At 51.0% G+C, this 22,104-nt stretch overlaps 1 protein-coding gene across 4 annotated transcripts in view; it reads right to left on the bottom strand.

Annotated features, from left to right (window-relative positions):
• WHRN (whirlin) overlaps positions 1–22,104 on the bottom strand; it is a 98,356-nt gene that overhangs the window by 46,033 nt on the left and 30,219 nt on the right. For all 4 annotated transcript variants that reach the window (XM_004463171.5, XM_004463168.5, XM_004463169.5 and 1 more), the window contains exon 3: positions 16,194–16,319. In XM_004463171.5, coding sequence (XP_004463228.2) covers positions 16,194–16,319 — 126 coding nt within the window. The remainder of the gene's footprint in view (positions 1–16,193; positions 16,320–22,104) is intronic.

Here is a 22,104-nt window from a genome sequence, read left to right as displayed (position 1 = left end):
CATGGCCCCTGGAGAGAAGTGGGGCCCCCAGGCAACGGCCCATGTCAACTGCCACCCACCAGCATCAACGAGCCTTCAGAGGATTCCAGTGCCTGGTCCCCAGGTCCTCCAGCAGGGGCCCCAGACACCCCAGAGCAGGGACACGCCACCCCCGCTGGGCCCATACACTTCCTGACCCACGGCGTCTGTGAGCGAAATCCGGGGTCACTTCCCACCACCAAGGTCTGGGGTGGCTGCGCAGCCAGAACCACCGCAGCATGGGCTGAATCGGGATCGGCACTCAGCACGGTCCTGGTGATTCGATTCGCGGGCACGGTCAGGTGCCGAGGCGGCCCAGCGGGGTGCACAGCCCAGTGGGGTGCACTGCCCAGCGGGGTGCACTGCCTTGCCTGGAGCCCTTCACAGGTTCCCGGCCCACTGCAGGGGCGGAGGAAGTGCTCACTGATATTTTTTCCTTAAAGGGAGGAGGGGAAGGGGGACAAACTGACCTCAGATCCAACAAACTACACGCACCCCCCACCCCCGTGACCCCCACCCCATGTGCAAGCCCTGAGCTCAGCACAGTCACGGGGGAAGCCAGAGGCGGGGGCGGCCTCCCCAGTGCCCGGCTCCCGGCCACCCTGCTCCAAACCTGATTCGGAGGCGAGCCAGCAGGCAGCCCTGCCGGCAGCCTCCCCACGGCGGGCTGATCACTTCCCGAGGGCACCGGGCACAGTGCACTCTGGCCGTTTCCTGGGACCAGGGCCAGCCGCAGCCGAGCTCCTGCTCCCCACCGGCCCCCTGTGGAAACCAAGCGCTTCTCTTTTTGGAGGCAGCCAGGCTGGGAGCAATCACGGCCCTAGCAGGGGCCACTTTAAGGGCAGGCAAGAGCACTATTAGCACCTTGAAAGTTTGCAGTTCATTAAGCAACCCTTCAGAGGCCATTCCCGAAACCCAGTCGAGAGAGAGCAACTTAAGGGAAGATTGAGCGTGTGGCCACGGGCAGGGGCAGAGGCTAAAAGAGCCAACCAGCAGGGGCTGCATGTCTCGGGAAAGAAATCGCCCTCCGGCTCCAGGGGAAAGATGCCCGTCATCAAGGCCCATTCATCAGCGACCCGAGAGCTTCAGGTGCCACTGTGGACCAGGCTCGTGGTGTAGACGGCAGAACTCTTTCACGCCCTCGGAGCTACCGTTTCGGGGATGCTGACCGTGCTCCAGGCTCTGGCTACAGGCTTTACGTGCATTAGCGCATTTCACGCTGATGGCACAAGACTGAGGACACTAGCGGTATTTTTAAAATTCTTCTTATTGGAGAGCCGGGAACCTGTGGGAGCCTGGGAAGCACAACATCTCCTCCAGAGTCCCTGGGAGGGGAAGCAAGATGCCACCCCCACGGTCAGGGCTCACCTTCCCTGCACAGGGCGCGGAGGGAGAGGCAGCCCCATGCCCACCGGAGGCTCTGCAAGGGAGGCAAGGCCCAGGAATCTAAGGCAGACCTCGGCACTGCCAAAAGAGCCGGAGGTCCTGGAGGCCCAAAGCAAGAGGGGCTGGCGGGGGGGGGGGGGGGGGGGGAGACGGGGTGATGTGCCAAAGGAGGAACTGGAAGGAACAGCCTCGGATTCATTCCACCCCAGAGGAGCACCGCAAGACGGCGCCTTCAGGCAGGGTGGGCCCGTGGTGGGAACTGCCCCGACCGGGTGTTAGGGAGAAGGGGCCTGAGCCCTGGGGGCCAGCTGGTCCCGTGACCCGGCCATCGCGGCGTCTGTGCTCGCCCACCCCTGCTCGCAGCAGCACGTGAGGTGGGGTGCGGGGCCTCAGACGCACCTGCCTTTGAATGGCTGCCTCCCCGTCAACCAAGATTACTCATCTCCTTGAGCCTCAGTTTTTCCCTCAATAAAATGGGGTGATGACGATGAGCACCTCCTCCCGGGACTGCGACAAAGGCCAAACAAGACGGTTCAGGTGAAGCCCGGGCACAAGAACGGGCTGCAGTGGCTTCTGTGCTGTTATTCGGCAGAGTTCAGGAATGCCCCGTGGGGGTGTGGGCATGCGTGCACACACCCAGACGAAAAAACACAACACAACACAGCAAAGGGAAACTCCATCACTACTCCTCCCCCACCTCCGAGGGCATAAACGCAGGCTGTCTGCAGGGGGCGGTCTCTGGCCTGTGTTCCTCCCCCAGTTTTTCAAGAACCACTTCTCAAGGGGACGCCCCCTCCAAGGTCTATAAAAGCCGCTGGGGCTGGCCAGACAGAGGTGTGAGAGGAGGGAAGAGGTGGGGATGATGGAATGTCTGTGGCAAAGCATCAGAGCTGCCTGGGTTCCACCTTCAGCTCCCCTACCTGCTACCTGTGTGACTTTGGGCAAGTTTCTTAACCTCTCCGGGCCTCAGTTGCCCCATCTCTAAAATGGGGATAAAATCAGTCCCTCCCTCCCAGGGCTACCTGAAGGATTAAATGGCTCACTGCTGGCATGGCATTCACTAAGCACCAAGATTGGCACTCAGGGACCCTCCCCAAATGCTGGTGATTACTATTACTATTACTGCAAGCTAGAAATTACTAGAAGGCTCCTTGGCCCTATTAGTATTACTCTTGCTGCTATACCACTTCCTCCTGTTTTTACCACGCTATGACTTAAAAGCAATCTGGACAGTCAGAAGAATCCTCCAGGTTCGAAATCTAAAAGCAGGGTGTGCGGACACATCAGGCAGCTGCCACCCATGAGCTGATGGCAAAGAACGAGGGAAGAAGCCAGGAGGGCTGGCTGCCAGGGGCCATCACCTGCCACTACACAAAGTCAGGGTTGAAAGGTATAGTGGCTAACAGGGAAGGTTTGGAGCCAATCTGCAGGATTCCCATCTCAGCTCCACTGCGCCCTTGCTGGGTAACCTTGTACAAACGACAACCTCTCTGAGCATCCCATTTGCTCATCTTTCGACAAAGGGTGGTGTGACATCTACATCACGGATTGGTCAGGAATTCATTAAGGCAGAAGGAAAAAGAAAGTAGCGGCTGTCTGGTATGGAATAAGCACTCAGGAGGTGCTGACTGTTGTCCTTTCTCTCCCCAGCACATTGCCTGCGGGTGCTAGGAGTCTTGGCTACCTTCTGTCTCCCACTCCCATTTCCTCGTGGAGTGCGTAGCAGACACACCTCCAGGGGCTGGGGTGGACACACCTCTCCATGTTCCACAGACCGCTGGCACCTGGTGACCACCCAAATGCCTGCAAGAAGGATCTAGGGGTCCTGGGTGCCTGGGAGGGACACAGCCACCCCCGTCCCCACTGCCCAGTACACAGTGTTCTCTCCAAGCCTGGCCCAAGGTGGATGAGAAAACGGGTGCGTTCAGGAGACATTTTGCAGCTTCTCCTGTCTGCATTTTCTTCTATATCCAACTGACAAAACAGGGAGAGGACTGTGGATAGTAAACCACCACAGTAAAGAGTGATAATGCAGCCACTAAAATACAGCTTCACTGTGTTTTTGTGCTTTTCCTGTTAAGGAGGCTCATCTCAATACTCTGAAGGAACAACTTAGTCAAAATCCTATAAATCAGAGGTGTCAGGTTTTGAACTGAGAAGGGAAGTGATTTTCTAAGAAGCTGACAGTTGGGCCATAAAAGGAACAGAAGAAACCACAGGGTCCCTCTTTCAGTTTGCCAAGGGCTGCCAATGCAAACCACCAGAAACGGGTTGGCTTTTATCATGGGAATTTATTAGGGTAGAAGCTTACCCAAGCTTCTCCAAGGCTGTGGAAATGTCCCAGTCAAGGCCTCAGCGGGACGCTGTCTCACCAAAGGCCGGCCACTGGCGGTCCTGGGCTCCTGCCACGTGGCAGGGCACAAGGGCAGCCTCCGCCTTCTCCTCCAGGCTCACGTTCTCCCTGCGCTCAGCTGTGGGCGACGAGGCACGCGGCTCTTCTCTCCCCTCTCCCCATCGCTTCAGCTTCCGCTGCTCCGCTGATTCCAGCCTCAGGCTTCTCTCAGCCTCTGGGGTTTTCTGTCTTTCCGCAGGTGAATCCTGAGCCCCTCTCACTGCTGGGTGAAATGGCAGCTGCCCCTCTCCTTGGTTTACACAGGACGCCAGTAAAGGATTAAGACCCACCCTGGTTTCCACAGCCTAATCAAAGGCCCTTCACTGAAGCAATCTAATCAAAGGTGATCTAACGAAAGCCCCCTGAATGGAATCTAACCAGAAGGCCCCGCATACAGCAGGTTTACACGCACGGGAATGGCTTCACTTGAGAACAGAATTTTCTGGGGACAAAAGACTCGAACCGGCCTAGTGCCCAAGTCACTGTACGTAAAAGGGTCCAGATAGAAAGAGGTCTGGCAGGGGCTGGACAGGGGTAGGGGAGGAAGGACTTCGCTGACAATGGGCCAATGCCCTATTTGGGTTCCACTATTAGCAAGGATTCTTTTTGCAATTAGGAAAGAAAAGCTCGGTATTACTGATAATGTTAACGGTGACACTGGACTAAGGAGGTGTCTGCCAGGATTCTCCACTGTACATTCGTTATCTTTCCCCTTATAATTACAAAATATATTGAGGGCAATACTTTGAAACTATGCAATAAATTCCACTTCTGCTTAAGCCTTTACCCACTTTTTAGCATCCACGGTTGGGTCTTGCCTGCAGCAATTACTCCTGTAATATAACATTCTAATGGTGGTTTTCTATTCCCCATTCCGTCTACATTGATTAATGAGAATGCTTCTTTAAGGAAGAGTGGCTTCTTCTCTCCCATTTATTTATTCAGCTATTTATTTGCATCGTGTTTTATCTGCATCAATACGTTTTATTCTCTGGGTTATAATCCAATCCTATCGTTATTTATTCAGCTATTTATTTGCATCGTGTTTTATCTGCATCAATACGTTTTATTCTCTGGGTTATAATCCAATCCTATCGTTATTTATTTTCTTGCTCAAGTTGCTCCACATTTGGCCATGGGGGGCTCTTTTGGGTTGGCTTCTGTAAACCTTTTTTTTTTTCCCTAGGACTTCTTCATTTTCTCCATATAGATGCCCCACACTCATCTTGCACTTTCCCTGCCCCAGCCCTGGAATCAACCACTTCAACATGGAGTCCTAGAGTTCCTTTTATTTGGAGAATGGTATCTAGATTTCACTAAAATCTGAGTGCCAATGTCCCATTTTTATTGGGGTGTCTCTTTCAGTAGCTACAGCCAGGAAATGCAACTATGTTCACTAACTCATGCACATATATATTACACATGTATATTTCTATATCTATGTATAATACTTTTTAAAAAAAACGAGTCCATACTGATACATCTGATTCTCATCTAGCACACAGGGTTCATTCATCTTCCCCCTTTCCTTATTTGTAATTTTTTCTAACAGTGAGAAACCTGGCTCTTATTATCTAAAATATAGTATCTTACTTTTACAACCTCATATACAAATAAAGTAGCTTTAGAATCCTAACCCATGGCAGTTCGAGAAACAAAACATACAGTTCTTTTTGCCTTTTGCCTGATAGTATGCATTCAAAACGATGTTTTTCAAAGCCACTTAGAGCAGCTCCTTTCTTCCCACCCTGCTTCAGTGTGGTTATACGATCCATTCACTTGTACTCGTGTCACAGTCCGCATTCCTCCCCCACCCCCACTTCCGCCCAAGTCCTGGTTGATTTTTTTAAATTTACATGCAATAAAATTCACTTTGTGGTATACAGTTCTATGGGCTTTGACAAATGCATAGGGTTCTATGTGCAGTACTTTAGCACCTTATGGTTCTATAACCCTTCTCCAATTCTCCCAGACTATCGTTTAAAAAAAAAACCTATCTCCCCAGCCCCTAACTCCCAACCACCACTGATCTGTTTTCTTCCCTAAAGTTTTGTTTTTTTCACAGTGTCATATAAATGAAATTACATAATATGTAGCCTTTCAGAACCAGCTTTTCTACTTGGCAAAATGCATTTAAGCTAATAGTTCATCATATGACTAGCCCCGTTTATCCATTCACCAGGGACATCTGGTGTTGTTTCCAATGTGGATGCTTATGAATAAAGCTGCTATAAACATTTGCACACTGGTTTCAGTGTGCACAGGTTTTCATTTGTGGGCGGTAGATTTAACTAGGAGTGGGATCACTGAGTCACATTATAGGTGCATGTTGAACTTTATAAGGAACTGTCAAATTGTTACCAGAAATATATTCCCACCAGAAATATATGTTTTAGTTACTCCATATCCTTGCCAGCATTTGCTCTGCCAGTTTTCATTTGTTTTTAATTTTAGATATTCTGATAGGTGTGTAGTATTTCTTGTTACAGACTATTTGCATTTCTCAAATGATTAATGGTTTTGGGAACTTTTTCATATGTTTATTTGCCATCTATATCTTCTCTGATAAAGTGCTGTTCAGAACTTTTGCCCATTTTGTAAGTTCTTTACAGTCTAGTCACAAGTTCTTTGTCAGAAATATGACTTGAAAACATCTCCTCCCCATAGGTGGCTGGTCTGTTGCAGAGCAAAAGTTTTCAATTTTAATAAAGTCCAATTTGTCAATATTTTTCTTTTATGAACTACATTTCTCATGTCTTATCTAGAAATTCTTTGCCCAAACAATTTCACACAGATTTCCTCCTATGTATTCCTCTAGATGTATTGTTGTTTATATTTTACATTTAGATCTATGGTCCATGTTGAATTACTGTTTGGATAAGGTGTGAGATTTAGGTCAAAGTTCATTTGTTTGCATATAGATGTCCAATTGTTCCAGCATAATTTTTTGAAAGAATTATCCTTTCTCCATTGAACTGCCTTTGCACTTTTGTCAAAAATTAGTTAAATATATCTGTATGAGTTTATTTCTGGATTCACTAGCATGTTCCATTTTCTTAAAATAAGGTAGTGTGAGTCCTCCAACCTTGTTCTTCTGTTTCAAACTGGTTTGGGCTCCTCTAAATTCCTTTGCTTTTCCATAACAAATTTAGAATCAGCATATAACTATCTACAGAATGGCCTACTGGGATTTTTTATTGGGATTTCAATGACTCTAGATCAAAATCTTAATAGTATAATATTGTGTCTTCCTGTCCATGAATATGGTATATCTCTCCATTTATTTAGGTCATTTTTGTTTCATGCTTTTTAGCAAACAAATCCTACATATATTTTTAAAGTATTCATGACTAAATATATTTTGGTACTATTTTAAACTGTATTGTTTATGTTAATTTTGAATGCCTGTTTTTTATTGCTAGCACATAGAAATACAATTAATTTTTGTAAGTTGATTATATCCAACCACTTTGCTAAACTCATTTATTAGTTCTAGGAGCTTTTCTAACAGATTTTTTGGAATTTTCTATGTAGAGAATCATGTTGTTTGCAAATAGAAATAGTTTTACTTCTCCCTTAGATTGGTATATGTCTTTTATTTCTTTTTCTTCATTTATTGCACTGACTACAACTTCTAGCATGATACTGGATAGGAGTGGTGAGAGAGGATATTTTTGCCTTACTGTAATCTCATAGGAAAACATTCAGTCTTTCACCATTAAGTATGATGTTGTCTGTTGGTTTTTTGTAAATTCTCTTTACCAGATTAAGGAAGCCCCTTTCAATTCCTACTTTGCTGAGAGTTTTGGTTTTTTTAAAATCATGAATGAATGTTGAATTTTTTCAAATGCTTTTTCTGATTATGGGTTTTTTTTTCCCTTTAGTCTAATAATTACATTGATTTTCCTTTTTATTTTTAAGATTTATTATTTATTTATTTCTCTCCCTTCCCCTTCCCCCACCCCTCCCCCTCCAGTTGTCTGCTCTCTATGTCCATTTGCTGTGTGTGCTCTTCTGTGTCTGCTTGGTTTCTTGTCAGAGGCACTGGGAATCTGTGTCTCTTTTTGTTGCATCATCTTGCTGCGTTAGATCTCCATGTGTGCAGTGCCATTCCTGAGTAGTCTGTGCTTTTATTGCGTGGGGCGGCTCTCCTTATGGGGTGCACTTTTGCTCATGGGGCTCCCCTACACAGGGACACCCCTGCGTGGCATGGCACTCCTTGCATGCAGCAGCACAGCACATGGGTCAGCTCACCACATGGGTCAGGAGGCCCTGGGTTTGAACCCTCCACCTCCCATGTGGTTTGCAGATGCTCTATCAGTTCAGCCAAATCCCACTTCCCTACATTGATTTTCAAACGTCAAACCAGCCATTCATTCCTTGGATAAAAACCATGTCTGGTCTTTATATTAGGTAAAGCTGGCCTCATAAAATGAGTTGGGAAGTGTTCTTTTCTCTTCTGTTTTCAGGAAGAGATTGTGCAGTGTTTCTTCCTTAACTGTTTGGTAGAATTCATTAGTGAAATCATCTGAGGCTGGGTTTTCTTTTTTTAGTGGTTTTTAACTACAAATCCAATTTCTTTAGTATATACCCCAGCCTTTCCAGTTATCTCTTTTTATTGAGTGTTAGTAATTTGTGTGTTTCAAAAAATTGGTCTATTTCATCTAAGTTGTAGGATTTATAGGCATAGAGATACTTGTTGCATTCTTTTATTATCCAAGATAATTTTAACTGTCAGGAATTATTAAATATAAGACATTATTTTTGTCATCTTCAGTAGGGCTGCTATAAAATTAGCCACAATAACTGATTAAAATGCCCCTAAAGGATCCTTATTAAACAAATACTATATAATAACCAAACCTCTTCCCCCACACACACCAAAAAATAAGCAGAAAGCAGCCCTGGGGAGTTATTCAGGCTTGTTCTGCTCTCCCAGCAGGACCACTTAGGGGATGCATGGGGACACAGTTAGGAGGAAAGGTCAAACTGTCTGATGGAGAGGGGCTCTATGCTGGGGTTGCAGAAACCCGGACCCACCTCTCTGTGACCCTCAGCCAGTCCTTTTCCTGCCCTCTGCCTCTAGCTCTCTCCATCTGCAAGATAGGAAGGCTGGGGACCCAGATCGCTAAAAGCCCTCCCAGCCCTAGCTTCTGTGAGCGTAGGCTGACTCCTCTCCACCAGGGAGGAGTGGTGGCAGCACTTAATGTTAACAGGGCGTCTATGATGAGCAGAACTCATTGAGGGTCAGGGCTGCTACTCAGCTTCCTCCAGAACCAGGGCAGTTATCTCTGGGGAAAAGGCTCTGATCGCTCAGTTTTCATTCCAAGTGGGTACAAAGCCCACCAACACTGCTTAGCAGGATTCATCACTTCAGCAAAACCTATGAGCTCTGTGCTGTGTACGTGCCAGGATGCGAATAAGACAGCGGTCAAGATTGGAGCTTTGGGGTCAAAAAGACCTGGCCTGGGTCCTGTCTTGGCCACGGTCACTCTTTCATTCAAGAACCATTTTCTGAGCACCTAGGGTGTGCCAGGCTCTGTCTTGGGCACAGAGATACAGTGAGTGCCCTGTGCATGATCTGGGAGAAGAGATAGTCATTAAATAAATACTCCCAATGTATGGGTGGGGGACTAAAGTTCCTGCCTCCAGGGCTTGGAGAGAGTTCAGAGATCCAATATAGCTCGCCTGCTCCTTGGTGGGTGAAAGGGGTGCTGTTTGGAGGCTCAGTCCAGGGTGGACGGATGTGGAGAACAGACCCTCGTGAAAGTTCATCTATTGAGGCTTCACCAGTGAAGCCCCCGACACGCCATCCCAGCTCCCGGCGAAATCCAGCGTCCTCAACAGATCTGCCAAGCTGGCAGTCAGCCCAGCAGGCATCTGTTCTTCACCAGACACCCAGAGGCCTGGGCAGCACAGCAGCGACCCCACAGGCGGGGCTTCACAGGAACAGAGAGCAGCTCCAAGGGGCCTCAGCCGGCCCGGGGGCGGCAGCCTGCTCCCACCTCTGGACAACCGCAGGGACAGAGAGCGCTAGGCCCTAGCAGATTCCAGGACCGCCACACTGGGCTTCAGGAAACTGGTGTTTTCTAAGAAGACCAAATGCCCTCGTTTCCTCTCTCTGCATTCTTTTTATAGCTAGTCGAGGTAGGGGACTAGGGAAGTGGGAGAGCAAAGCTCAGGAGCTTTGGCGTGTGAAGGGCTAAGGCCTGGATCCCTGGGTGGCCCTGGGCAAGTTACCGCCCCTCTCTGAGCTGCAGTACTCATCTACTAAACGGTGCTATTAATGCCACCAGAGGCTACTGGGAGGGTTAAACAGAAGTACCTCCACAGTGCTCAGCACAATGCCTGATTCATAATCACCTGTTAATAAATGGCTACTGCTATCATTATTATTTTTCAATGTCAATCCATCTCGGCTCTCCTTAAAGAAAAAAAGAAGCATTATGCTCCATTCTTTGATGGGGGGGGGGGGGGCTAGTGTTGAAGCTGGGAGCGGGTGCAGGGCAATGAGAGAGGCCTAAGAGATGAAGTCTGGAGGGGGAGCCAGCCCCTTACCTGGAGGCTGGGAAGGTTCAGGCCCCCTCCCTGGGCCACCCCCAGGGTTAAATACCAGGAACCTGCCTGACCTCCCCAGCGCCTCTCCCTCCAGGGCAGGGTTTTCCAGCTCCCTCCCCTAAATCCAGAGGGCGCCCCTCCGGAGCTAAGTGGGCCGAGCAACGGGAAGCCAGGCAGAAAGCAGCACTCTCACCCCTGGAAAGCTCTGCTTGGCAGCAAGGAGCCCTATTTACAAATACAGCCTGTTCTTAGCTCTGCCACCCACACAGCCCAGCCCCTTTATTCCATTTCAATAAGCATAATTCCACTGAAAATGCATTGGCAATAAACTGAATTAATCAGTCCTGGACACCCGGGTGAGTGTAGGAAGGTGTTAGCATATCCAAGAGCTGAGAAAGGAAAAGTAAAAACAGTGGCAGCGAATATAAAATGCTTTACAGTGTGGTGGGGACTGAGGAGGAAAAGGACTTTACTGAAGGCAGGCATTTTATGAGCAGATAAAGCCTCTGATTGCCTGCAACTGAGTGGCAAACTAAAGGGACTGGAAAACTTCGATGTAACATTTTTCCTTCACCTATTTCCACATGGAATTCGCTTCATTGTTCTCATAAAGTAATACCTGCTCCTTTCAGATGCTGCATGAGGGTGTGAAAAACAGTGAAAATCCCGCCTAATCTTACCACCTCCAGATAACCACTGCTGACATTTTGGTAAGTGTCCGTGTAGAGTTTCATCGATGCATATTTTTGCATATATATACAATACAAATGAGGTGCTGTTAGATATGGGGCTTTGCAGCTTTGTTTCCCACTTAATAACATATCAGGGACATCCTTCCACATCAATAACTGCAGACCTTTCTCACAGATGAATTTCCAGCATCTTCTCTCTGCCTGGCTTTCTGTACTCAGCCACACTGATCTTCCTTTCGTTTCTAGAACACTTTCTTCCATTTCAGGTCCGTAGCACTTGCTATTCTTTCAGCCTGAAATTTTCATTTCCCTCTTCACACAATCATTTGATCTTCTTTTAAATGTGCTTAAAGTGCTTCTTCTTCCTCCAGGAAGACTTCCCAGATATCCAAGGCCGGGCAGGCCGCCCCCATTATACATACACTCACATGATTCTGGGTACTTCATCTTGATGTTGATCACAATTGTAATTAAACAGCCATGCGAGTTTTATGTCCTCGGCTTCCCACTGTGCTGTAAGCTCCGGGAGGTCACCGGCTCTATCTGCCCTTCTCCGCTATGCAGCCCCAGTGCTAGGACAGCAGTGGCCTGCTGTCCTCACTTCGTACCGGCTGGATAGACAGGAGCAAGGAGAAGGGGCTCAGGCCAATGGCCACTGCCTGCTTGGGATCTTCACGGCCTCCCTTCCACACGAAAGATGGGCCTGCCGGCGGGCTACTCATTTTAACGACTCTCAGTGGATACAGGAACCTGTCAGTGAAGGAGAATGGAACGGGCCCCTGGTGTCAAGGCACCCGCTGGCCCTCTCAGGCCTGGAAAATGCGCAAATCAAGGAGAAAGCCTCGGTGATCGCTTAGCCCAACTCTTACACTGACCACCGCCCACGCGGCAGGGCTGAGTCCTCGAGAGCCATGTCCATCCGCATCCGCATCCAGCACGTAAGGCCGACCCCAGTGCTCCTGTCCCCCAGACTAGCCCCCCCACCCACACACGTCAACCCCAGGCTCCGCCAGGCCTGGATTCAAATCCCAACTCTGACGTCAGGAAGAATGTGACCCTGGAAAAGTCAGTATGAGCCTCAGTTACTTCAGCTGTAAAATGGGGACATGACCACCTACTTCCTGGCCTTGTCAGGCATCACTAGGGACGGGGGCTGTAAGCTAACAGTTACAGGCACGGGCTCAGAGGGCACTGGTGCAGGTTCAAAGCCCAGCTCCAGCACTCCTCAGCTGAGTGGCCTGAGGCTGGGCCAGGCGCTTCCCACTGCTCCTTAATCTGTCATCTATAAAATGAGGATAAGAAGAGTCCTTCCTCATAAGATAGAGAGTGAATGTGAGGCACTCAGCACAGTGCCTGAAAGAGCACTTGCTCGATGGATATGTGATAATAAAAGCTACTGCCAGTCAAAAATCAGAGAGATACAGATGTCAGATCAGGACTTAGCAAACCATCTCTCAGGCTCACTCCTTCTCTTTCCCCCTTTCTTTCAACATGGATTTATTTAGAGTGTATTCACCACCACCAAAACATAGAACCTGTTCATGCATTTACTATCACTGAGGGCAGAGCATATAGCACCATGTCAACTCTGAATTGCTCTCAGCTTCAGGATGAGAAATAACTGGGCCTCTCAAGCACAGCTGGACTGTTTTCATGGAACTGCTTCCCTCTTTGTGTTGGCTGCCAGGAAGCTCAGAGCCAAAACTGTGGCCCACTTGTAGCTGATTTTGTAGTACCACACAGCAGGTGTTCTGTGACAGACTCTCACCCTCCCTTCACCTCTTTTTCTCTGCCCGTTTTCCTCCCCTCCCCGCCAGTTTCTCACTCGTAAAAAAAAATCTTTACTCTATGCTTACAAATTGCCGCTGATCTTTTTGAAATAGGGAAAATAAATTGAATTAAAATTGAATACAGAAAAGAAATTGCAAAAGAGTGAATGGGGACCCCTACCTCTCACCATATACAAAAATTAATTCAAAATGGATCAATGACCTAAATATAAGAGTTAATATTGTAAAACACTTATGAGAAAACATAGGAAAATATCTTCACTTGATTTTTAGATGTTACACCAAAAGCACAAGCAACGAAAGAAAAAATAGATAAAATGTATTGCAAATAATAAAATATTTTGTGCATCAAAGGACATTATCACAAAAGTGAAATAACAACCTATAGAATGAGAGAAAATATTTGGAAACCAAATATCTGTTAAGGATTTAATATCAAAAACCCCTACAATTCAATAAGAAAAGACAAACAATACAATTTTTAAAAATGGGCCAAGGATTTGAATAGACAATTCTCCAAAGAAAATATTCAAATAGCCAATAAGCATTGGGAAAGATGATCAACATCATTAGCCCTTAGAGAAATGCAAAGTAAAACTACAACGAGAGACCACTCCGCACCCTCTAGGATGGCTATTAATTGAAATAAAGAGAACATAAAAGTGCTAGTGAGGATGTGGAGAAATAAGAACTCTCGTACGTGGTTGGCGGGAATGTAACATGGTACAGCTGCTGTGGAAAAGCTCAAAAGGTTAAACATAGAATCACCATATGACCCAGCAATTCCACTAAGATTATACCCAAAGAACTGAAAACAGGGACTCAGACAGATACTGCACACCAGTGTTCACAGCAGCACGATTCACAAGAGCCAAAAGGCAGAAGCAACCCAGGTGTCCAGCAGCAGATGGCTGTATGGCAAAGTACACAGCCTCCAAAAGCAAAGGAGCACTGGCATACGCTACGACACGGGTGCACCTTGAAGACATCCGCAGGTGAACTCAGCCAGACGCAAAAGAACAAATCTTGCATCATTTCTTTTATACGAAATACTTAGAATAAGCCAACTCATTGAGACAGTGGCTACCAGAGGTGGGGGGAGGGCAAATGGGTATTGTAGCTAAATGGGTATGCGTTCTGGTTTGAGATGATAAAAAGAGTCTGGAAATAGTGGTGGTAAAAGTTACACAATAAATTCCATGGACTTAATGTCACAGAATTGTCCACTTAAAATGGTTAAAATGATTTTACATTATATATACGTTTATATATATATCTAACCACAATTAAAAATAAATAATTTTTAAAAGGCACTTGGCAGTTTAAAAATAAATTTATATAGAGAGAAACCAAATGCAATGTGGTATGCCAGATCGGGTCCTAGAATAGAAAAAGGAGAACAGCAAAAACGGTGAAATCTAAATAAAGTCTGCAGTTTATTTCACAGTATTGTGCCAGTGTTAATTCCTTCTTCTTGACAAAGGTACTATGATTAAGTGAGATATTAACATCAGGGGAAGCTGGGTGAACGGTGAACAGGAATTCTCTGCCATCTTTGTGACTTTTTATTAAATCAAAAATTATTCCAAAATAACAAATTCTTTACACAAATACTGCACAGAAAATACAGTGAGAGCATTTCCTCTTGGAGTCCCACCAAGCTATCACCTTTAGCTGCTGAAGGCATAGCAAACAGCCACACCCAGGGCATCTCAGAACCAGCCAGACCCCATCATCCCTTGGGGGCACCTACTACCTCTATGCTGGCCTGCCTGCCAGCACAGGTTCTAGAACCAGAGTCCTGATTCCTGGGTGGGAATCCTGGCTTTGCCTCCTCCGAGCTGTGCCACTGCACCTATAAAATGGACCTGACCAAGAACTTGCTTTCCCAGGGGTAATTGTTAGCTTAACAGACTTAGTGCAAAGTACTTAGAAGAGTACCTGGGAAAGAGAAGACACTCAATATGCGTTAACCTTTGTTATTGTTATTGCTAATCCTCAATATCTTTTCAACCGTCCTGACACAGGGATGATGTCATCATCGCCATCATCGCCACCATATGCGAAGAGGGACGGTCAGGCAGGTGAAGGGGCTCCCCGCGGTCACACGGCTATTAAAGCAAAAGCAGCAAAGATGGGATTTGAACCCACTCTCCCTGACTCCCAAATCCAGAGCTCTTCCCACTCTGCCATATCTCCTAAGGGCACCCGGAAGACGGTCCTTCTGCTGCCCTCCGTCCCTGTCCCCTTCCAGCCCGTCTGGAGGTGATCTCCTGCACCCGGCTCTGACCCACCCTGACCTCCCTCTCTCATAGACAACCCAGCCCTCCCTCCCCGGCAGGGCGTTCAAGGCTCTGGTTACCAGGCCACCGTTGCATCAGTGCTTTGCTTCCCCGCCCATCATCAGACTCCTGGGACTCCTCCAGCTGATGCTCCCTCCCCATCCCACCCCGTCGTTCCCCCCCCCCCCGACCCCCCCCACCCCACCCCCCGGTGCCTTTTTACCCATCAACCTCTCCCATCTCCCAAGGCCTGGCTCACATGCCCCCTGCGCCCACCATCGCCACTGCACATGTGGCCCACAGCCCTGCTGCCTCTGCACTCCCGGCAGGCTGGGGCAGTGGAGCAGTTAACACCGAGGACTTTGGACTCGAGACTGCCAGGTTCAAATCCTGCTCTGCAACCCACTGGCTGTGTGACCTTGGGCCAGGTCAGTTTAACCTGTCCATGCCTCAGTTTCCCCAACTGGAAAATGTTGGTAAAAACACCCTACCCCACTGGGTAGCATGAGGATGCAAAGAGAAGGCACGCGTGAAGTGATTTACGACCCCGGGCACGCAAGCTAGGCCTCTACCCCATGGGAACCAATAATATTATTTCAACAATTGCCAGCTGCCCTGGATTGAATGCCAGCCCTGAAGCTGCCCAGGGCAACCCCAACCCAGCTCACGGCTTTCTCTCCTCTTCCCTCTCCAAGCACGATAATAAGCCCCGAAGTTAGGGCAATCACAGGCCAGCCCCAGTGTTTGCAAAAGAGCAGCCCAGAAGAGCTCAGACTGGCCTGCTGCCCGGCACCACGTAGGAGGCCGCCCTGCTCTCGAGTAGCTGGGGGAGTCCGAGGCAGGGGTGGGGCAGGGATGGAGGGACACTCCTGCTGTGCCCCTGAGCTGGGAATTAGAGGCACGGCAGCCAGGGGAGGCTCCCCACTGGGACTAGTCCCCAAGGTGAGATGCTGATTGCTTTGCTCGAGTCTGATGAAAAGCAGCTGCAGAGAGAGCTCCGTGCACAGCTCTTTCGGCATGCAGGCATGCAGCCTGGGCGCCGCGGGCCCTCCCGTGGGCCGTGGGCACCGCTCACCTTGAGCCCGCTGCTCTCTGCTTCGGAGCCAGGGTCCACGCCTGTGATGTAAATGCCCAGGCCGTACTCGGCTCCCCCACGGATGGTGAGGCCCAGGGACCGGCCGTCCCCCAGCACCAGGTTCACCTGCGGGAGGGAGAGGAGATAGCATGAGAGCACCTGGGAGGAGCCCGTGCCTGGAGCCCCTCCAGCCGGACCTGCGAGGAGGCCCTGGCCAGGCAGAGCCGGAACATTCTGGTTTCTGTCCCAGCCCTGCCCCTGGCTTGCTGGGTGACCTTGGGGAAATCCCGTTCACAGTCTAGGTCACGATGGTAACTGCAGGAGAAAGAAGGGGCAGGAGGAGAGACCCCTAGGAGGCGCCTGGCGCTGACATGCAGGGGCTTTGCGCCTTCCTCACAGCACGCACCACGCGCTCTGCCTCTACCCGCTGCTGCTCTCTGGGGCTTCAGATGAGGCCCTGGGGTCTCAACCCAGCTCCCTCACCGCCACCTTCCCAGCCTGGGGCCGCCAGCACCCTGCCATGCCAGGGGTCTCCTGCTCCACCATCCATCCAGACGGACCACGGGGGGCCTGTTTGCTTGGCCCTCCCTTCTGTAAACACAGGGCGCTCACTAAGTGCACACCCAGTGCTGGGCCAGGGGGCTCGGAGGTGCCACAGGCACCGCCCTGCTCGGGAAGGTCTCAGTCTGGTGGGGCAGGGACCATGGACCAGACCTCATGCTGCAGCGTGAGCAGAGCTCAGGCCAGGATGGGGACAGTGGTCAGGGCCTCCCTGGGGAAGGGGACGCCTCTGAGGAGAAGGGGGGATGAGCAGGACTTCCGGGGGGGGGGGCGAGAGGGGCACTCAGGGCGCAGAGCAGCACATCATGGCTCCACGGCAGGACAGCAGGCTGGCACAGGAAGAGGAGCTGGGTCACCTGGTGTGCTGGGGGGCAGGGGAGACAGGCCAGGAGGCGGGGGAAGATTCTGGAAGGCCTAATCCAAGAAGGAACTTGCAGGAACTCGCGGGTTAACTGTTCCTTGGGTCTGGAAGGGGAGTTTATGGAGAAGGAGAACAGTTAGGACTATCCCAAACGGCCAGAAAATATCCTACAACAAAATAAGACCTAGTGACAAGAAAGGGACCCAAGGAGAGCACCATGTGGCTGCGGGCACCAATGAGGTATGAGTTTCAGGGCTAGGGAAGGCCATCCCATCGTGTGCTCACTCCGGGACAGCCACAGGGAGAAGCATCTTAAGTGTCTTACCTCATTTAACTCTTCAGCCACCCTAGTCCACAATACTCAAGTGGCGTGAGAGGAGCAGCTCACTACCTACTAGCTGTGTGACCTTGGGCAAGTTACTTAACCTCTCTGTGATGCAGCCTCCTCATCTGTAAAATGAGTATAAACATAGCGTCTTGCCTTATAAGACTACTGGGATGAGGATCAAGTTCAGACAAATGTGAGCATGAAAGATAGGCTCTGGCCCACAGTAAAGGTTCAACAAACATTAGCCATTGTTAGTTCCATTTTGTACCCACTAAGAAACCTGGCAAGGCCCCACAGCCTCAACTGACGCAGTCAGGTTGCCCACCTCTGGGGCCCGGGACTCTGCCCTGCTATGCTTCTCTGCCTCTTGGCAGCAAGAGGAGTGGCTTTGTTCCTTTCGAGTGGCAGGCTGACCAGCAAAAGAGCCCAGCACACAGCCTGACCGCGGTCTGGCTCTGAGACCGCAGCACGTGAGCTGGCCTCCCGCTCCTGGGGGGACAGTGCTGAGGGGTGCCTCTTGGGGCCATGGCCCCAATCCCTTGGTCCAGGCCGGCTGCTGCTGTGCTGTGCAGACAGGAGAACGAGCATATCAGTGAGGAGGACACCTGCGAGGCCCTCGGAGCTGGGGGCGTGGGGCGTAGGGAGGTACAAGGAGTGGGGGCAACAAACCCACGAATCACCCAGAAGTGTCAGAGAGACAGATATTCTGGAAACGGCAGGCTCTGTGGATGCTTCAGGTCAGACCTGTGAGCCACCAGCCCGCCCTTGTCATCTGTCCCCCATGGTCCCCCGGTAGTACCAGCTCCAAGACTTGGATGGGTTTGGAGGGGACCTGCGCTCCGGGGCCACCCTGGTCCCTGTCCACACATGTCTGTGGCTTGGGAGGTGGCACAGTGTGGTGGTGACGAGTGCAGGCTCCGGAGCCAGCCCGTCGAGGTCTGGATCCTAGCAGTGACACAGGCTAGGTGTGCAACCCTGTGCCTCAGTCTCCTTGTCCCTAAAATGGGGAGAACAATCGCTCCCCCTTCACTGAGTTGGTGGGAGGAATGAATGGGTCCACACGCGCAGACCACGGAACACATTTTGTCTCGTACAAAAGAAGGCTCAGAGAATGCTGGCGACCAGGAATTACCTTCATTCTCGCCATGTGGTGCAAGCCGTCGGGCTAAGCTTCATCAGGCACTACCTGGAAAGAATGGCGAGGCCGACCTCAGAGGAGAAAATGAATGGGAGCTCCAGGAGAGGCTGGGGCAGGCCGGGCAGCCCCTTCCAACGCTCACCGATCCCGGAGTCCATGCCAGGCCTCGTGCAGGGCACAGGTTTAGGGACGAGTGGGACTGGGTCCCTGCCCCCAGATGCTCACACTGACAGCCCCGTGGGTTAAGAAAGAGCCGACGAGAAGGCGTGGGGGCCGTCTGGGCCACTCAGACAGTACAGCGGGTCCCCCTAGGACCAAGCACTCATCAGCGCTGGAAGTGCTGCAGCCAAGGCCCTCTCTGGGCACTGCCCGGGGACAAAGGGAGCTACCTCGAAGGGCCAGGCCATCCCGGGAGGCAGCCTGCATGCAATCCCCAGCGGATGGGGGCCCCAAGGCACGACAACTCCGCAGGGCTGCAGGGCTCCCCGTGGCGTCGGCTGAGCCCCCCTCTCCCCTCTGCCCAGTCCTGCGCCCCTTCATGCTCTCTGCAGCACTGACCCAAGGGCACGCTCCTCCAAACCCCCTTCAGGCAAATCCCAGGCTCAGTGTCCATTCCTGGGAACCTGACCTCAGGCAGAGCTGCCCAGAAATATGACAGCAGAGCCCTGGGGGCTGAGGGGGTCCACGAGGAAACGAGGGAAGACAGCTGTCCCGGGGCAACAGGGGTGTGCAAAAGCTCAGGCACAGGACAGAACATGGACCACTGGGGCCACCACCAGGCTCTGTGTGGCGGGAGAGGGCAGGGAGAGGAGAGGCCGGCCGTGGAGACCCGGAGGCCAGGCCAAGGACGCACCGGCTTTAAGCGGGAGGGTGAGGGCTCAGATGTATACTGCAGCAAGGCTGTTTGGGGGATGGGGCAGCAGAGGGGGCAACTTTCAGAGACCCTCCACGAAAGGGTGGGGGGGGAGCCGTGTTCAGAGCAGGAGGAGGTCAGTGAGGCTGGCTCAGGGGAAGGGGGCAGCTCCAGCCTCAAACACCCATTCCCCACGGTGCCCAGCTGGGAAGATACCCCCCCATAGACACATACACGCACACGCACACACATGCACGCACACACTCCCACCTTCAGAGCAAGAACCAAGCCTGGCGTGGTCTGGGCTCCTTCACGACTTGCCCGGTGACCTGGACTCCACTGCCCACCCACCCCCACCCAGAACCCTTCCAGCTCCAGCATGCTCGGTTCTGGGGGGCATAGAGAGTTCACGCGTCCTTGCAGCTGAGCCCAGGGACACACAGGTGGCAGCGGCCATCTGCAGCAGCCCCCTCTGAACACTGAGGATGACAAGAGATGAAAATGGATTCTTTATCGCAGAACTGCAAAGGTAATTCCATCAACCACAGGGCAATCTGCCTCAACCACTCGCTGGAAATTCAACAGCCTTTGCCATCAAACAGCGCTCACCTGAGGCAAAGTACACCCAGGTGTTTCAAGCTGGTGCTGTATGCTGTATGTTATTATCCCCATTTTCTAGATAGGGAAACTGAGGCTCGGGGATAAAATGATGTGGCCAAGGTCACAAAGTGGGCAGAGCTGGCAGAGCCAGGCTATGACAGTGGCTGCACTGAACTGTGTCCCTACAAGACATGGTCAAGTACACCAGCCCCTGGTCCTGTGAATGTGCATTTATTTGTAGACAGGAGCTTTGAAAATGTTGTTACATTAGATGCAGCCAAACTGGACTTGGGTGGCCCCTAATCCAATACGACTGGTGTCCTTACAAGACGAGGACATTGGGACATGGAGAGACAGAGAGATGTGTGATGGAGGCAGAGATTGAGTTCTGCCATGGGCCACCCCAAGCCAAGGAATGCCACATGTGTCCACCAGCACCAGAAGCCAAGAGAGAGAGGCAAGGGGCAGCGTTTCCCCTTACAGAGGGCGCGCGGCCCTGCCGAAGACACCTTGACCGTGGCCGTCCAGCCTCCAACATGGGAGAGGACACATTTCTGTAAAGCCAGGTGGCTCTGGCACTTGGTGACAGCAGCCCTGGCACACGGAGACACCAGGTGCCTGGCTGGGAGTCCAGGCATTACCCACTCACTGCGCTGCCTCCCATGTGCCTGAGTTCAGCTCTGGTTCTGCCCTGCACTGCTGGGCAACCTCAGGGCAAACCCTGTCACCTCTCTGAGCTCTGGCTGCCCTGGCAATAAAAAGAGAATAACACTGCCCCGCTGGGGCAGGCACTGCTGGTGGAGAGCCACCAGCCGTTTCCCTTCCTGCCCTGCTGTAGAACCCTGACTGTCCAGGAAGCCACATGAGCAGCCCCAGGAGATGACACCAGTCCATGTCAGGGACAGGAATGAATGTGGCTAGTTCTAAGGCATTCTGGGAAACAGTGGGGAATGACTGCTGAGGATTCTGGGAGAGATTCTCCTCCCTAAAAAGAGAGAGGCACAGGAAGGGAAGAGCCTTCTTCCCCTTCTATCTATCCCGCCTGGTACATGATTGTGAGAGGTTTTGATGGCTGGAGCAGCAGCTGCCATCCTGCAGCTGTGAAGCAAACAAGCCTGAAGCAAATGCCAACAAGAGGAAGGATGGATTCACTGCCTGGCAAAGTAGACTTAGGCTGTCCAGCCCTCCATTCCTTAAGAAAACAGTAGGCTGCTTAAGGTTTAAGCTCCCTATAATATAGGTTTTCTGATACCTGCAGCCCAGCCCTCACATCGACATGCCCTCCGTCAGGGCTGATGTAAGGATCAAGATGACTGGACTCCCCACTTCCACCCCCGCCTCATCCAGCAGCCAGAGCAGCTCTGCTGAGCTCTAATTTGCATCACGTCCCTCTTGTACTGCCGTGGCTCCCATCTCAAGTCAGAGCAAACCCCCAGCCTCTACAGCGGCTTGCATCACCCTGTGCGACCAGGAGCCCCGAGCCTCTCTGGCCGGATCGCCATGCTTCTGCCACCACAGGTTGTCCCGCTGGCTCTCAAGTGGGCCGTGCACAGCCCCCGCAGAGCCGCCTGCCACCTGGAGCCTCCGCCAGGCAGACACAGGCCCAGCCGCCCCTCGGCGGCTTCAGAGCTTTGCTCCTGTGTCACCTTCACAGTGAGGCCTTTCCTGCCCCCCACCCAGGAAATGATCCCTCGTGTATACTGGCCCTCCCCATGCTCTTTTCCTTGCTTTATTCCCACCCCCACCCGTGCACTTTACAATGTGCTACCTGTCATTCATTTCAATGTCCCACACCCTATGCTCAAAACACACACAGACACACAGAAGGTAGAAGGTAAGCCCTGGAAGGTTTGTCTTTTCACTGCCTGGACCACTGTAGGGATTCAATCAATATTTAAGGGAAAAAGCTATTATGAAAGGCACCTCGCACCTGGGCGACATTCCATAAATGAAGGGTGCTACTGGAACTAATGGCCACGTCCCAGGCACAGTGCTCTGTGCTTACCTGTGTGCTCATTAACAATTGAAACACCCCCAAGACCATCCCTAAAGCTTGGGTAGGGAAGGCCA

The sequence above is a fragment of the Dasypus novemcinctus genome, chromosome 8 (genome assembly GCF_030445035.2).
Source record: "Dasypus novemcinctus isolate mDasNov1 chromosome 8, mDasNov1.1.hap2, whole genome shotgun sequence".
Lineage (NCBI taxonomy): Eukaryota > Metazoa > Chordata > Mammalia > Cingulata > Dasypodidae > Dasypus > Dasypus novemcinctus.
Note: the sequence above shows the minus strand (reverse complement) of the source record. Positions and strands in the feature narration are given on the sequence as shown.